This window comes from Canis lupus, chromosome 27 (assembly GCF_003254725.2).
Source record: "Canis lupus dingo isolate Sandy chromosome 27, ASM325472v2, whole genome shotgun sequence".
Classification (NCBI taxonomy): domain Eukaryota; kingdom Metazoa; phylum Chordata; class Mammalia; order Carnivora; family Canidae; genus Canis; species Canis lupus.
This window is the reverse complement of record NC_064269.1, coordinates 4972313-4990646: the sequence shown is the minus strand read 5'-3', so window position 1 is coordinate 4990646 and position 18334 is coordinate 4972313. Positions and strand designations below refer to the sequence as shown.

The 18334-nt window shown below is 45.7% G+C and overlaps 1 protein-coding gene across 6 annotated transcripts in view; it reads right to left on the bottom strand.

The window, feature by feature from the left end:
* Positions 1-17978, bottom strand: part of FMNL3 (formin like 3) — a 53941-nt gene extending 35963 nt beyond the window's left edge. For 3 of the 6 annotated variants that reach the window (XM_025477544.3, XM_025477543.3, XM_025477546.2), the window contains exon 1: positions 17655-17971. In XM_025477544.3, the coding sequence (XP_025333329.1) occupies positions 17655-17780 (126 nt within the window). In that variant the 5' untranslated portion in view covers positions 17781-17971. Of the gene's footprint in view, positions 1-17654 lie in introns of all 6 variants that reach the window. The other 3 variants (XM_025477542.3, XM_025477545.3, XM_049102830.1) reach the window with 2 other exon arrangements.
* Positions 17979-18334: the final 356 nt, after the last annotated feature.

Sequence of the window (18334 nt, the reverse complement as noted above, 5' to 3'; positions counted from 1 at the left end):
TGGCACTTAACATTATTCTAAGTGCTCAATAAATGCTTACAGAGTGAATGAAGGCTAGGCTGCAGTCAGTGAGTCTCCGAGGGCTGGCACTGGGTCCTTCCCCCCCTTCTCCAGGCAGGAAAGATGACACCGTAACCGTTCTCAGTTCACAGCCTCAGGCCCTCCAGAGTACTGATGTGAATCTTTTCACCTGCCTTGCCATAGAGTAAGGATGGAGTAAACTGTCTGCCCTCTTGCCCCCAAGACAATCGGAAACAACTGATAGTGTTTTTATACGGTTATGACACCATCTTGATATTTCCCCGGGCATCTGCAGCAACAGGTACTGGATGAGTTCTTTACAATTCTTGGAAAGTATCAACTGAGTAGCCAAATGCCACCATAGCCTGTCTAGCTGGCTACCCCTCACCTCCTGAGGTTATGCTCAAAACTTTAAACAAGGATACTCTGGGGAAATGACAAATAACTGCTTTGGGAGCTCACCAGGACCAGTTGCCCCATAAAAGCACAGATTCTTAATTCCTCAGTCACCCACGATGCCAGCAGTAATTAGCCAACCCAAAGGGAGCAAGTAATAGCTGCTGTTGGACCATCATTCTGGAACTCATGCCAGATGCATTGGAAAATAATCTGCAGACGTGAGCACTTCACAAGGGATTCACCAAGTGCCCTGACTGCCAAGGACCTGAGGATAATGAGCGCTTGTGTGATGCTGATTCCGCTGAGCAGCAAGTAAAAACAAAATAACCACAACCACAAACAAGAAGCTTATCCAAACTAAGAGGCTCAAGCATATCCTGGACACATAAGGCTCAAATAAAGACACTCTTTCCCAGTTAGCTCTGATCCATCTATTCTAGAACATTATCTGGGCCTCCCTCTAAGGCTGGCATCAAGGAGAGGGGAGTATGTGATCTCCTGATTGCCAGTCTGCATCTGGCACATTAAGAGTGGCCCCCACCACCCCAGAGTTCCCTACTGTCCCAGGAGCACAGATCTGGCCCGGGCAGGCCTATTCAAGCGATTCTGGCCTTGGTACATGTCCCAGTCCAAAAGGCTTTTAACGTCCAGGGCTGTACAAGAAATGAAATTGTGCTAAACAGCAGGCAAGGGTTACACATTCTGAAAGGCCCTTAGGCCTGTGGATAGGTCAGACAAAGCCAATATCATCAGCTGGGAAAGCAAGGAGATGACTGGGTGGCATGCAGCTCAGTGATTTGACAACTTGTGGTACATAAAACCAGTCCCTACCCATCAACAGTAATTCAAATTTCTTGAACATTCTTTTTCAGCTCCTTAATACTAGATCCGTAACATTAAGAGGTTAGTGGTCTTAAAATATTTCTACTTAAAATTTATTAAGTGGCCAGTATGCCAAACACTGCCCTGGATCCTTTACATCCTCACAAAATCTCTAGAAGCTAGGTATTATTATCCTGATTATACAGATAAAGAAACTAAGGCTCAAAGAAGTTAAGGCACTGACCCAAGGTCATAAAGATAATAAGTGGCAGAGCCAGGATCCAAATCCAGATTCACTGAGTCCCAGAACTCTTGAAAAAGGCCTGGCTGAACAGGCAAAAGGAATCCCTGAGCTCCTTGTAGTTTCCCAGCCCAGATTTCTTATTTCTCTGCCAGTCAAGAACATATAGAGTGGATTCAGGAACTCTTTAGAGAATCAAGCTTGAGGAGCCCTGAAAAGACAAGTATCTAAAGACTCCACTTCTATCCCTAAGAAACAAGACTGAATAATACTGACTTCACAGGAAGCCTACAACCTTTTGTTGGACCCAACATCCCCTCCAAATATCTCCCTAAAGTCTTGCACAGGGCAGCCCGGGTTGCTCAGCGGTTTAGTGCCGCCTTCAGCCCAGGGCGTGATCCTGGAGACCCGGGATCCAGTCCCATGTCGGGCTCCCTGCATGGAGCCTGCTTCTCCCTCTGCCTGTGTCTCTGCCTCTCTCTCTCTCATGAGTAAACAAGTAAAATCTTTAAAAAATAAAAATAAAAAAATAAAGTCCTGCACAGATCATCCGCAGACCTATGAGTCCCAACCCTGCCCAGAGCAGGTACTAGAGGGAGAAAATGGAACAGCACATAGGGAGGAGACACATTTCTCCTCCACTTAAATACAGCCCAGGACCTCTGCAAATTAAAAGCTCCCTCTTTACTGAATCCACTCAGCTTTAGTTATAGGTCGCACTTTTTATTTTTGTAACCAGCCAACCCGCCAAATTATAGGCTCAAGCCACCAGTAGGCACGCCAAACACTGGGGCCAGCCTAGCAGAGGCACTGCCCTTTCTGGCCTGAGGGTGGGTAGAGGAGTGAGGACTGAGCACCAGTCAAACTTGAAAAGGCAGAGGGTATGATCACTCTGCTGTGGACAAAGTTGAGTGAGGATGAGGAGCCTGGTCTCACTCAGACCACCATGCTGCCCAGAGGGGAGCCAGATTCCAGAATTCTCCACACAGCAGCCAGTGAACTCTTAATACTATAAAGCAGATCAAGTCATTCCACCTACAATAGTACCTAAACTCCTCACCAAAGTTGACAAGGTCTCCCGTGATCTGGGGGCCCTGCTCACCTCTCTCCAGCATCCTTGTCAATCAATCTGGCACTCCCCTGCGTTCTCAACTGTGCAAAGCTCCTTCCCACTCCACAGCTTTGCACAGATTGTTCTCTCTTCCTAGAAAACCCTTCCCTGAGGTCTTTACATATGGCTACACGATGGATCAGGGCAGGTGGGTCTGCACGACCAGAGTGGAGAGACCACAGAGGGATCTGTTACGATACACCAGGCAAGCAATGAGGACCAACTATGGCAGTGGTAGTACATACAGAGAGAAGGTGGGAGGAAAAATAGCTTAGCGTGACTCCCGGGAGTATGGCCTAGATGACTAGCTGGAAGAGGCTCCAGGGCCACCCTTCCACCCTCTACCCCAATAGTGTGTAAGGAAACACACAGGTAGAAAGTGGCTCACAAACACCGGACACTATTACTACACAATGAGCTACACTTATTGGGTACCTACCACGAACAAGCCATTGTTAATAATACAATTATACAGTGCAAGACAACATTTCATCCTAAAGGAAGGCATAATAGATTTAGCAAAGGAAAGAATTAGCCCCAAACTTGGTGACTAGAAATGGAGTCTTCTAAATTTTTGGACTTTGCAGTTCAGAGGTAACAACATATGGATCATCCTCTATCCAGTATCGCTTACATCAAATTATTCTGATTTTGTAACCTATAAGGACTGGGTCGCCATGTATTTCTCCCATATGTCAATCATTCAATTTAGGGAACAAACCCATGAATGGCCATGAACCACTTGCCAACGATCTCTTTTCCCCGCTGAAAGCCCAGGCAGGAAGGCCTCCACAGCCTTCTCTAGCAATCAGGGACACTTCAGACAAAACTCTCTACCAACTGTCCCTCTGACCTGATCCAAGCTCACCTCTCTGTTTGTACCTGGGTTCCTCTGTCCCAGCAGCAGGGCTTCTGGCTGCCCCTCACATGCCTGGCTCATTCTTCCCCTTTAACCTCCTCCCCTAAGCTCTGGCCTGCAACAATGTCCTCGCTCCTTATCTACACCTATCCCCTTTAAGACCTGAATGAAAGTCCATGTCCTCCTCAGAGCACCGCCTGATTGGCAATCCTCTGCCACAGGGACCCTTCCCTAACTCACCAACACTTCAGTGCTTGTAGCTGTGTGACACTCTGTGACCTCATGATCTCCTTTGGTCTTCCCAGATGGGACTGGGCAAGACAAAGGGCATCCCCATGCTGTGGATAAGATAACTGAGGTATACGAGAGGTACATGAGGAGTCTCGTAGACAATCTGAGGACACACGCTTGTTCTAATTCTCTAGTTGTTCAAAGTACAGTTCTAGGTATATGTTTTGTCTCTCCAACTTAGATAGTGAGCATTGTCTTCTCTTTCTTGGTATTCTCCAAAGTACTCAGGAAAGTGCTGTGTTGACAGCAGGCACCTAAGACACACTTCCTTAATAAATCAAGAAAGGAAGGAAAACGAAATGAAAGCAGAAAACCGCTCATAAACTTCCAAGGCTGTTTCTGGCATTCATTTAGAGGGAGCCTTTGTTATTGCTCTCTCCTAACTACTTGTTCTTTGCCTCCCAAGGGCATACCATAATTTGCGATTAATTATTTATTTGCTTAATATCTGTCTTTCCAGGGGTGCCTGGGTACCTCAGTCAGTTAAGCCTCTGCCTTTAGCTCAGGTCATGATTCCCAGATCCTGGGATGGAGTCTCACTTTGGGCTCCCTGCTCATCAGGGAGTCTGCTTCTCCCTCTCCTCCTGACCTGGCTTGTACCCTCTCTCACTATAAATAAAATCTCTCACTCTCTCAAATAAATAAAATCTAAAAAAAAAAATCTGTCTTTCCCTGTAAACTCCACCAAGGTAGAGACGATATTTGTCTTTTCACCACTGTATACCCAGTGGTATTGCTGGCACACAGTAAGTAAAACAAAACAAAATAAAACAAAACCCTCCAAAAACTGAAAACCAAAACACTTGAATAGCCCATGTCCTAGTGGGATAAGTCTGACTGAATCCAAAGCCCAAATCTTCCTACCACACCTCTTAGCAAAGGACGCCTTGTCCTGGAGCCTCCCATATATTCTGCTATAATCTACACACCCTCCTCCAAAGCAGCAACCAAGGGAAAGGAGGCTGACCCCGGGAAGAGAAGGAAACCCTAGCTCACAACAGGGGCTTGGAGTCAGACTGCTTGGATTCAAATCCTAACTTCACCACTTACTGTGTGATCCTAGTGAGCTACTTAACCTTCCTGGACCTCAGTTTCCTCATCTATAAAATGCAGATAATAAAACTACTTCATAAAGTTGTGATGATTAAATGAATCATGTGTGAAGAGCTTTGCATGGTGCCTGGCATACCATTAGCCCTGGAAATGTTAGCTATGAAAATGATTAGCTATCTGTATTCCCGGGAGATAAGAATCTAGAGAATGTGGCTTCCGTGGGGGTCAGGGCTGCTAAATGGTCTTGACTTTGAAAAACTTAGCAGCAGTGAAGTCCAGAGCTCACAGTTATTCTCTTTGCTGACTTCACCTGCTACAGCTCTGCTAAGGCTGGAGGTGCAGCTTTCACTGGCCTAGAAATAAAAAAGGCTAAAAATACACAACGAGGCTGTGTCTGGGGGACCAAGATCATGCCTACATTAAAGAATTTAAAATACAACCTCAGGGCAGAAGAGCATCTCCTAAGATTCTTTCTACTCTAAAAACTAGTGCCAGCTCAGCACAGGGCAGGGAATGGGCTGTGGCCAGTTGCTGACCCCACTGGTGTCCTTTCTCCCTCTTGCTCACTTCTTTTGGCTCAGTGCAGGGAATAAGAAAGAGGAACTTTCTTCTTTGCAATAAAAGTTGAGTGCTGGGATGCCTGGGTGTCTCAGTGGTTGGGTGTCTGCCTTTGGCTCAGGTCATAATCCCGGGGTTCCTAGGATAGAGTCAGGCTCCCTGCAAGGACCCTGCTTCTCCCTTCTCCCTCTGCCTGGGTCTCTGCCCCTCTCTCTGTGTCTCTCATGAATAAATAAATAAAATCTTAAAAAAAAAAAAAGTTGAGTCCTTCTCCCCTGTTTTTTTTTATTGCCTCCTCTTCCCTCAGAAGAAAAATTTAAAAAAAAAGAAAAATAAATACATGAGTACATACTATAAAATTTTTTTCAATCACCTCAAAAGCTTACAAAATAAAAAATGAGTCACTCATCAGCCCCAACTCTATCCATTGCCTTCCAAGGGTCATCACACAATTAAGTCTGCTGTTGATTCTTTCAGACCTTTTTTCTATATATTTACATATAAACATATGTGGCTTATAAAGCATTATACACAGTCTCCTTTTAACTGCTTTTTAGATTATTTTATTTACACACATACACATCTTGGAGATTCCCATCAGCCACTGCCATTTATTGAGTGCCTACCCAGTGCCAGTTATTTGGCTGTACAGTGATAAGCATACATAAAGTCTCCACCCTCCTGGAGCCAACAGTCTCAGTGGACAGATAATAAATAAGTAATCAACAAATAATTTGAAAATGAAAATAATACAAAAGAAATAAGTAGCATGTTAAGATAGAAAATTAAAAGTGAGGGAGGCCTCTCTGAAAGGTGGCATTTTTTTTTTAAGATTTTATTTATTTATTCATGAGAGACACAAAGAGAGACAGAGGCAGAGACACAGGCAGAGGGAGCAGGATCCATGCAGGGAGGCTGATGCGGGACTTTATCCTGGATCCCAGGATCATGCCCTGAGCCGAAGGCGATGCTCAACCACTGAGCTACCCAGGTGTTCCACATTTTTTTAAACTGAGACCTGAAGTAGAAGCTGGATCAAACCGCTTGAAGATTCAGGGAAAAGGCATTCCAGAAGAGGAACCAACTTGTGCAAAAGCCCTGAGACAGAGAGGAGCTTGTACTGAAATGAAAGAAGGCTAACATGGAGTGTGGTGAACAGGAGGGTGAGTGAGGTTGAAGAGGTCAGCAGGACCAAATAATGCACAATCTTAAGGGCCAAGGCCAAGAGTTTCCTTTTTTCCTATGTACAAAAGGAAGCCATTAAAGGTTTTAGGCAGGGGAAAGATGCTATGTAATTTATATTTTAAATTTGGCTGCTTTAGGGAATCCCTGGGTGGCTCAGCGGTTTGGCACCTGCCTTTGGCCCAGGGCGCGATTCTGGAGTCCCAGGATCAAGTCCCACGTCGGGCTCCCAGCATGAAGCCTGCTTCTCCCTCCTCCTGTGTCTCTGCCTCTCTCTCTCTCTCTGTCTGTCATAAATAAATAAATAAATCTTAAAAAAATAAAAAATAAATTTGGCTGCTTTGTGGAAAATGAACAGGGGGATGGAGAAAGGGGCAGTAGAGGAGGCCAGTTGGTTGGCTATAATAGAAGCAAGAGCTGATATTGCTTGGACTGAAACCATGGTAGTAGAGAGAAAATGGATAGATCTGAGATATATTTTTGGAGATGGAATCAGGTATGGGAGAGACAGAAGAAAAAATTAAGGATAACTCCCAACGTTGGCCTTGAGTAACTAGGTGAATGGAAGGGAAATAGATTTGGACACAAAACAGACCATCAGGTTGTCCCTAGTTTTTTACAATTAAACAGTGCAGCCCTGAGGATCCTTTTTATTTATTTATTTATTTATTTATTTATTTATTTATTTATTTATTTATTTATTTTCTGAGGATCCTTTATATGCACCTTCCTGCACATGTGTAAACAGTTCTGTAGGACAGTTTCCTAGAAGATGGCCTGGTCAGAGGGTGTGCCCATTTGAAATGGATAGACACTCTAAAATGCCTTCAAATATGCCTGTACCAAATTACCCCACCATTGTGTATTAATGTACCATTAAGACACCCATAGACATTATCAATCTCTCAAATTTCACCTAATGATTAGTAGAAAAAGTGTATTTTTAAAAAAGATTTTATTTATTTATTTGACAAAGAGAGACTGCAAGCACAAGTAGGCAGAGCAGCAGGCAGAAGGAGAGGGAGAAGCAGACTCCCTGCTGAGCAGAGAGACGATGAAGGGCTGGATCCCACGACCCTGGAATCATGACCTGAGCCGCAGGGAGATGCCTAACCGAGCCACCCAGACTCCCCAAAAGCATATATTTTAAATATTCATTTCCTTGACTTCTAGTAAGATTAAGAACCTTTTTCCTTAACTTTTAATTACATAATTAACACACAAGTACACATTCTCCTTATAAAAAATGTAAACATTTTATAAAGCTAAATTAAATTCAATTTGACTTTCCTGTTCCTCCCAATATGGTCCCTTCCCTCCCTCCATCCCAGAGGTAACCACTGTATACTTCCAGAAATTTTTCTGTGCATTTAAAAATCTATACATACGATCAAGGATTAAGCGGTTTTTAGAAGTTGTATTCCAGCAGTCCTTCTAACATGAACAAAAAAAAAAACTGAAAATTTTTGCTTAAGTCTCCTCTAAGTAAGTGACATTTAAGTGGAGACCTTCTGCAGGTTAGTTAACCACTCTGAGCCCTGTCTTATCACCTGTAAAAGAGAAGTGACACAAATGCCTCACAGAGTTGTTGACAAGTTAACGGATGTAACACATGTAACAACATGCGGCATATACCCAACAAACGTTGTCTTTCCTTAACCTATACAAGTTAAATTGAGGCATTTGCTGGAGACCAGAAACTGAGCCATTCCTATAAGGATGAGATAGGAGACTCTACCCAGAAAAAAAGTTTTTTCATAATAAGGCCCCTAAAACCTCTTTCCTTCAAAAATTTTAGTATGAAATGTTCTGAGCTGTCAAAAAAAATCTTAAAATTATTATTAGTTTCTTTTTACCCCTGTAAGGTAGAAAGCAAGAGGATTTAAGCATAAAAGTAACTCCTAGAGACTGGCTATTCCCAGTTCCCTCTCAGGCACACCCTGGGAAGCTGACTGCCTGAATATTCCCAGAACTTGGGCCTGCAGGAGGCAGTTGCTACATTAGGCAGGTAGGACCGCCAAACACAGGATATGACCTAAACCTTGGATCTCACTGCAAGGATGCCACTGGTTCCCCTGGCTCGTCAAAGTACATCCTGTCATCTCTAAACTAGATGTTCCTGGAGGCTGAGAGTGTAAGGACAGACCCTATCACAAAATGTCCTTAATCAAAAATAAATCAAAATGTCCAGGGGCAAGAATATCTCCCCTAAATGAGAGTCAGCCAAGTTTCAACAAGCTCTCTTGTTTGGAACCACCACCAAGAGACATCATTTTATCTGAACTGATAGCCAGGGCTTCTTCTCCTTACAAAATATCAAGAGTACTTGTATCAAGGGACTTCTGTGGCTCCACCTTCTCCCTCAGCTCTACCTTCCCATTCCTCTAGGCTCAAAGCCAGAAATTCTTTAGCAGATCCAAGAATAAGCTTTAAACCCCCAGATACTGTGTGTGTGTGTGTACACATATGCGTTAGGGTGGGGAGAATTAGGGGTCACAGGTCTAATCAGATTTTCAAAAGGGTCAGTTACCCACAAGATTCAGAAGCATTGTTCAAAGATCTCTCAAACATATTCCCAACCTCAAAGAATTTTTACCTTGGCTTGAGGAGCTAACCAGGGGTAGGTAAAGATCAGCAGTGGAGTATGCATACCCCAAACTGCTCCTTGATAAATTTATGGTAGGGCCCAAAGTACAGAGGGGATCAGGGAATCAGGCCTTAAACAGAAGTCATAAAAGAGATCCATTTCTTGCCTGAGGGCATAACAGGAAGTGGGGAAAATCAAGAAAGTACCAAAAAACTATGGTTCTGCTTTCACTTTTACTGCTCCCCGAAGCTTAATCCCCAACTGGGACACGGGACAAGGGAGGTATAGATTAGTAGAAGATGATTCTCAGCAGGGGTGGTGTCAGCATGTGGACAGGAGCATTCTTTACTGTGTGGGACTGCCCAAACGCTGTAGGATAGTTAATATCCCTGGCCCTGCAGCACTAAGTGCTAGTAGCACCACCCAGTCAGTATGATAACCAAAACATCCTCACTTATTTCCAACAACTCCCTCCTGGGATCATACCACCCCCACACGACAACCACTTTTATTTATGGGAACAGAGATTGGTGTAGTGGGTAATGTATATGCCACAAACATTTATTTGTAGAACCTTTGTAGGTTACAAAGTATTTTTACTATGTTTTCTACTTTAAACAGCCTCAAAATCCTGTAAGATAGGTATCATCATCACCCATTTCATAAAGAATGAAATTTGCTCAGAAAGAAACATTTTTTAAAGATTTTATTTTAGGGGTGCCTGGGTGGCTCAGTTGGTTAAGCATCTGGCTTCAGCTCAGGTCATGATCCTGGGGTCCTGGGATCGAGCTTACATCAGACTCCCTGCTAGGTGAGGAGTCTGCTTCTCCTTCTCCCTCTGCCCATCCCTACTGCTTATGCTTTCTCTCTCTCTGTTCTCTCTCACAAATAAATAAACTTTTTATTTTTAAAAAGTTTATTTATTTAAGAGATAGAGAATGTGGGTGCATGAGTGTGAGGAGGAGCAGAGGGAGAGGGAGAGAAAAACTCAAGCAGACTGTACTGAGTGCAGAGCCCAACATGGGGCTCCAGCCCAAGACCCTGAGATCATGACCTGAACCAAAATCAAGAGTCATATGTTTAATCGACTGAGCCACCCAGGTGTCCCTGTAGGTAGGTAGTTCTTAAAATAACCATCTCCTAAAGTAGGGAAAACCAGGCTCATCCCCAGCTCTTCTTAAAGAGGCACTGGGCAACTGCAGAAGGGGTATGACATAGTCTAGACCTGAGTAGATGAGCAAGTAGGGAAGGAAGAGAATACATACCAGCTCTGTTAATGTGTTTAGGGACCCAGAGGCAAGATGATCAGCCCCAACTCCAGCCCCCCTGGCAATAACACTGGCTTAGGGTGGGAAGGTGGTAAAAGAGATGGGGAGGGGATAGGAGGAAGAGATGAGGACAAGAACTGAACCACCACATTGTAAACAGCCTAAACCCTTCCTCTCCTGGCAAAATTCATCATGTAAATAATTCTGCTAGCCCCTTGGTTCTGAATATTATTTACAACACCATTCAAGGACCTCAAAGTACTTTATAAACTAAGAAGAATGTGCAAATTCATAAAGCGGGGCGGGGGGGTTTACTGCTTCCAAAACACCCTCTCCAGGTCCTCTCTTACCAAAACACACAAACTCCCAGCCCATGACTTTGCTGTGAGGGGATGAAGGACAGAAAAGGCGAGAGAATCTGGACAGAGGGGGCTCTGAAAGATGAAAAGAGAAGCAGAGAGCAGGCTGGGAGGCAAAGGCCAGCAGGGTATCTCAAGGACAGGGAGGCAGCTTGACAGTTCGACGTCTTCCTTGGGTGATTCATTTTCCCATGTGGAAGGAAAACAACACGCAAAGATGCGGCTTTGCTGAGGGAGGCAAAAGAGAGACTGGAACTGGGAACTCAGGAATTCTAGCTGCTTAGTTCATCTCTGTTCCAGAATATACTTTTCTTTATGGATGACGATCTTAAAACCCTTCAGTCCCCAACTGGTGCTGATCAAAGAGGGAGTCCTGAAGCACCCAGCGAGGAGCAGGAGGTGGGGGTGCTGTGTGGAGACAGCACCCTCTCTTATCTTCAAAGTAAAAGGTCCTTCCTCTTCTCTGAAGTGCATTTCCGAACTGGAATGAACCCCCGGCCTTTCCCTGGCACTGCTTCAGCTCAGCTCAGACTTGGAAGAAATGTTTCCCCAGGATTGAGGCGACCAGCCTGGTCGACCAGTTAACACTCTGACTTCAGGCAGCCAGCGCTGCCGTCCCCTGAGCCCACGGTAGTCAGTTCTGGGGCGGAACTCTGGTCTTGACCACAGAACCAGGCCCTGGCTCCAACCAGCCTTCCCAGGCAACCTCAGGGGCACGGGAGGATCTGTGGTCTCATTTCCTCTCCACCTTGGCTTCTTTTTTCACTTCACTGAAGATTAGCTATTTCCACCACGACTAGTTCCTGTTCTCAGCAGCTGTCGTGGTTGTTTCCCCACAGACAGAGCTCTGAAACACTGGTGTGGCTGCCACCTGGACCGTCCCAGCTGCAGACTTGTCCCAGACCCAACAAGTCCTGAGCTAAAGGGTTTCTTCATCCCAGATAAAATAGCAGGGAGAAGAAATTAAGGGACAGGAAGCAATTCCAAGAACTCCACAGTAGATACACCAGTGTATCCATTTTAAACATTATTTTAATCTCATAATATGCTCTTTCATATGTGAAAATTTTTATAATAAAAATGGAAATGTACACATTTATCACATAGAAATATGTATCTGTAATAAATACCCAACAGAGAGCAAAGATCACAAAAGATGGCCAAAACATTTATGATGAAATGTTGAAAGAAATACAAAGTAAAACACTATTTCTCATTAATGAAATTGGCAAAGGTTTTTTAAAAATGTTAAACCATCCAGTAATGTTTAGCTTACAAAGAATGGGAGAGATACATACTGTCAGTGAAAAAGCCAACTAGTATAACTTTTTTAGAAACATATTTCTCAAAAGACTTTAAAAAAGCATATCCCCCCCCAAAAAAAAATATCCCCTTTGACCCAATAATTATACTTCTAGCAATTTATCCTACATAAATAATCAGAGGTGCATACAAATAGTTATGCACAGGATATTCTTCACAGTTGTTATTTATAGTGGCAAAAAAGAGAAAAAAGATAAGGCATTAATAAAGTACTATACTATGAAATACTACCTAGCTATGAAATCGTGATACTGAGGAATGTTTAAACAAAGGAGAAAATGCTTAAGATAGTAAAATAAAGGGGATCCCTGGGTGGCTCAGCGGTTTAGCACCTGCCTTTGGCCCAGGGCATAATCCTGGAGTCCTGGGATCAAGTCCCACATTGGGCTCCCTGCATGGAGCCTGCTTCTCCCTCTGCCTGTGTCTCCTGCCTCTCTCTCTCTCTCTATCATGAATAAATAAATAAATAAATAAATAAATAAATAAATAAATAAAATCTAGTTCATTAAAAAAAAAAAGATAGTAAAATAAAAATCAGCTTACAATACAATTTGCACAGTATGATCCTAACGGTTAAAATAGGTATAAGTACATCAAAAAGTTAATAGTAGACAGTGAGATTACAGGTGATTTTAATTCTCTTCTTTATATTTTTCTATATAGTTTATACTTGTTGCATTTTTAATTTCTAAATTTGCTTAATAAACATGTCATTATTATTGTCATAATCAGGAGAAAAGAAGCTATTCTCAATCCTCCCCCCTTCCTTTGAAGATACGCGCATGCACTACTTCTTTTTTAAAAACTATTTGGAAATATGTATCGAGGACCTTAAAAACTTTATATCCTACAACCTAGCAGGTTCAATTTTGGGTTTCTATCCTAAGGAAAACTCTAAATATTGAAAAAGTTTTATACATCAAGATGTTCATCATAGCATTGTTTATGATGGCAAACAGAAGCAAACAACCTAAATATCCAACAATAGAACAGTTAAGCACACAATGGTACATTCACTTGAGGAACCACTGTACAAGCATTTAAAAATGTTTACAATGACAGGCTTGGGAAAACTAGTGAAATAACAAAGCCAAAAAAAAAAAAAAAGAAAGAAAGAAAGAAAAAACACAAACAAACCCCAAACTGGATTAAAAAGTATATTCCAATATTACAACATTATACAAAACCTTATGCAGAGAAAAAAATATGAACAGTTTTAAAAACACATTGGCTCCATTTGGTAAAGGAACTAGAGAAAATATGGATGCTTTTCTTCAATATAAATCTTAAGTCTTTTCCTCTTTCTAAATTGTTCAGACTTTTCTTAGGGAATGAGTATTACTTTAAGAGGAAAAAGAAAAAAGCTAAAAGTCCTTTTAAGCAATGAAAACATTCCCAAATGACAAGAAGCCCACTCCATCAGCCCTATCCCCTGAACTCCCCACACACCTCCCCCAGTCTAAGGCAGGGTCGCATGGAAAGGTCAAGAGAATAAGGCTCCTCTCTTGTGGCCTAAGGTCTTCTCCATGGGGTCTCTGAGCAAAGGGGTTCCCCTGACCAGCTGCTGTCAAGGGTCCTCTCCCTCCCCCATGTCCTATTCCAGCCTGAACTAATTCACCACAATCCCCAGGGCTGGGAAAAAATTTCCATCATGGCCATTTGGAACTTGATATTTAATCCAAGTTTTTCCCATCCCCTTTCTGTGTCACAAGAGGCCCTCAAAGCCTCTTAGACAGCTAGCACCCAGACCAGCTTAGCTCCCATGTCAACGCTACACTTAGAGCAAAACCCCAAGCCATCAGTCATCACCAGGGAAATGTGAGAGGAGGAGAGGAGGACCCATGGCAGGGACAGGCTCTGACATACAACCCCACCCTTTTGCCCTGACAGCCTTCTCCTGAGGGATATCCAGGGCTTTTTCTGGCGTCAGAACGTTTAGACTCCATTTCAAGTCCATAATAAGTCAGCAAAGAGAAAAGTGAGGGTGCAAACACAGCAAGGGCAGACAGCTATCCTTTCAAAGCAGTTAGAGATCCCTGCCTCTCCTCTCTTAGCAAAGGCCAGTACTGGCTTCTGAGAAACTGAGGTTGGGTAGTAATCTAGTTGGGACCAAAACACAGACTGGGGCTTTATCAGAACAGAGATGGGTTCTCATTCTGGTATTAATAGAGAAGCTCCAATAATTGCACCATCCCTAAACTTCTCAGTACTCAACAGCATAGGAGTTGCTGCTCAGACAGGGAGGTAAAGAAGGATCCCAGAGAAGGGGTAAAGAAGCATAACACAGCTTCACAATCTTTTTCATATCAGGGCACAGCTAGAAAATGATACTATTTGTATAGCACACCGAATAAATGATGGAACTGATCCCAGTCAGAGGTGACCAATCAGGGACCTCAGCTGCCCCCAGGTATGAGGGGATCAGTATCCGAGCACAACAGTAGGGAAGTCTTAGATTAGGGCACTGGGCCAGATTAGAACTCTTGGGATCAATGTCCTGAACAAATCATCTCATGGCCTTAGACCTTCAGCTCTACAACCTCGGCTGACAGGCTATGTGTCAGATCATGTGTCTGTTCCAGAAAACTGGGAACCTGTGGTCTTGACTCACAATGATATAACTTCCCCAGCCAGTGTGCTTTTGGGGGGGTGGGGTTGTTCCAAAGATACACTGGAACTGGGGGAGTCCCTCCATCTGACAGCAGAAGGCAAATCCTGAGACTAGCTATACAGAATAGGGTAATTGGTCTCATCATATTTCTAAACTTAAAATCCTTTTGGGGAATACAAGTGATCTCAGATCTGAGTCACTGCTGAGAGCTACAAATTTAAAAGCTACCATTTACTGAGCATATAGTAGTTGCCAGACTCTGCTATCTAAGTACCTGACTTCCAGTTTCATTATATCCACACAGCAACTTCATGTGGCAAATACTATTATTATCCTCATTTATAAGAAGAAACTGGGACTCGAAGAGATTAAGCAACTTGCTTAAGGCCAAACACTTTTCTAACTAGAGACTGTGGAGAGGCCAGTATTTGAGGCCACTTTACCTTGAAAATCCATATGCTTAACCAAGACACCAGTATGTCACCTCAACAAATACCCAAATAACTTTTTCATAAACCAAATCAATCATAATGATGCTGACAATATGGGAAAGAAAAGAGTAAGAAAGGAGCAGCTTGTCTGACTCACACAATCAAGAAAAAAAGCTAATCTATACTGAGTACCTCCTGGGTACCAAGGGCCTTATATACATGGCTCATCTAATTCTCATAAACCTATCAGGACAGAAATTATTACCCTATCTTCTAGATAAAGAAATCTATAAAATTCATAGATGAGGCTTAGAGAGGTTAAGACAGTTACTAAAACAGCCTTGGCTTTTTCTACCACACTACACTTCTCCTGAATACAGGAAATACACCTGAGCTTACTCCAGGGTCAAACATCCAATGGCCAGTGCTATTTCCAAATAGTAGGACAGTAAAAGAAGGATAGTGAAAAAGGCATGTTACAGAAGCAGAGGAAAGAGCCCCCAGAGAAGAACTCAGATCCCTAAGAAAGTATGATTTCTCTGTGTTGGAAAAGTGAGGTAAAATCCCCTCCGCCCATAAGACAGCTAACTAGCCCTGGCCTGCCCTGTTCCAACCCCCGATCAGCAGCAGCTCAGACACACAGAAACAAGACCAAAACAAAAGCCAAGAGGAACCAAATCAAAACTTTATTCAGAAAATATAACTTGCAAGTGGGTGGTCCCTCTGGCTTGACCTGTGCTCTCTGGGTGCTCTGCTTAGTAATCAGGACACCATGTGCATGTTGTGGCTATTAAGCCATCAATTTGCCAACTAACTAAACAAACTTGTCAACCAAGCTCCAATGAGGACATGATCAACTCTGGTTCTGAGCTCACACAACCAACAGCCTGGCAGCCCTTACCTAAGGCAGCCCCTGACCCAGTCCACCTGAAACCATCGCTTTCTCTCCAATTTCTGTAACTACCTCGCGCCAACTCATGGTGGTGGTGGGGAGGAGGGGGGATTTCACACCCCCACTGGAGTGCATATTCCCTCCCACTCTTTTCCCCAACAGTTGAGCTCTTGTTCTCAAGGGCACCAAATCCCAATCTCTCCTTCTCAGCCTCTGAGTTGGCCACAGTACATTAGTAATCACTGACTCACCCATCCCCTTGAGGAGGCTGGGGGAAATGCAGAGGGCCACAGGATGTGTGGCCCAGATCCCTTTGGCCCTCTGCAGAGTTGGTGGGCAGAGAGGTTCCCGGACCACGGCTTCCCCCTGGAATACCTCTGAGCTGGCTTGTGGTGCCAGTGGGCTAATGTCAGGCTCTCCACCATCGGAGAGGCCGGGATCTCTAGACAGTCCCACTGTTGCCAATAGATCTAATCTCCCTATTCCAAGGCAGATGAAATCCAATAAGGCTGCTAAGTCCACAACTATTCCCTCCGCATGGGCAAAGGCAAAATCGGCCCTCTGGGCCGTACCAACAATAACAGCAGCATTAACACTGCTCCTTTAGAGAGTTCTCGGAGGAACTAGGAACTATTTCCCCAAGTTTCTTAAAGGTTTACCTCTGCTAGCAAATGTCCCATCACCTAGTTCACTTTCTTTCTCCAAAACCTCGTTTTGTTTTGTGTGTGTGTGTTTTTGTTTTTGTTTTTTTACCTCCAACACATTTTCTGGCTTCATCCCAGGGATACCAGCTCAAATCCTCCCTATCCACAGAGCCAATGACACCAACGTCCAATTCCCACATCAAAGAAGAATCCCAAAGTCGGCTTAAAATTCGTCTATACAGGTCTTTGGGAAACCCACAGAAAGACTAAAAAGAAGCACAGGCAAAGAACACAAACCAGCCACTAGGGCTTAACATAAAGAGGGAGGGGGGAAAAAAAAAAAAAGGACGCGGGATGGTTTGTGTATTGTTTCAATTGGAAAAATACACTGGTGAAATGGTTTATCCACATGTTCAGCCTTTTGGGCAAATCCACTAAGAACTCTGCAGGATGCCTGCAGGCCATTCTGAAAATAAGTAGAATGGCATCACCCTCTATCCCACCCCCTTCGACAGCTCCCAGCCCCCTCTCCTCCATTCCCCACCTCCCCAAACATCTGGTCTGGGCTGGAAGTGGGACCCACTCCCCGGGAAGCCTCCATGTTAACACGAGAGGCGGTCTCCCCAGCCACAGGACCCTGACTTGGGCTGAGGGGCGGGCCGGCCCCAAGTTTCTGGATTCCACCCCCACCCCCTACCCCGCACCAGCAGGAGGCTCAGAAATGGGGGTTCTAGGGACCCGGACCCGGGAAGGCTGTCGGGGCGGTGGGGAGAGGTGTGAGGGCTGCAGAAGAGGGAGGGAGAGGGAAGACGTGCGGATCCCGGGGAGGTCCCGGGCCGGGGACCCCTCCTCCGAGGTCGGGAGGCCAGCGGCTGCTCCGAGGTTGCAAGGGGGCACGGCGCGCGCATCGGCAGCGCCCCCGGCCCCGAAGGGCTGGGCCGGACGGGGGCACCCGGGCCCCGGGGACGGCAGGAGGGGGAAGGGGCCGGGCTCAGCTCTCACCAGCACCAGGGCGAACCTCTCCTCCAGTTCACAGGGCTCGGGCATCGGCATCTTGCCGGGCGGCGGCAGCAGCGACACGGAAGGAGGCTCGCCCGGGCCCCCCTCGGCGCTCTCCAGGTTGCCCATCTCGGCGGGGCCCCCTCGGGGGCCTCAGCCCCCCACCTCCACGCCCGGGGGCCTCGGGCTCGGCCGCTCCGACCCGGCTCCTCCCTCGGCGGCGGCTCCCGGGCCCCCGCTCCTCGGCCCGGTGCGGGGCGCCGGGCTCCTCGGGGTCCCGCGGGCGGCGGCGCGCGGCGAGGGCGGAGGCAGCGCAGCGGACAGCGGCAGCCCAGCGACAGAGCCGGCGGCCGCGGCTCCCGCGTTGCCCCTCCCCGCCCCCTCGCGCTCTTTCCCGTCCCTCCCCCCCACTTCGCTTCCTCCCACCCACTCCCGGCCGCGGCTCCGGCTCCCCCCGCCCCCCGCGAGCGCCCACTGCAGCCCGCGCCGCGCGCCCCATTCATGCAGGGCCCGCCTCCCGCCCACAGGCCGCCCCGCCCCCGCGCCGGATTGACGGCCGCGCCTGCCAATCACAGCGCCTCCCGCCCCCCGGCGGCCTCGCGCCTGGCGCCTAGCGCGCCCTGGCGGCCCCCATGCGAATCGAATCGCCGCGGCGTGGACGCGCGGGAGGTGGACCCGGTCCT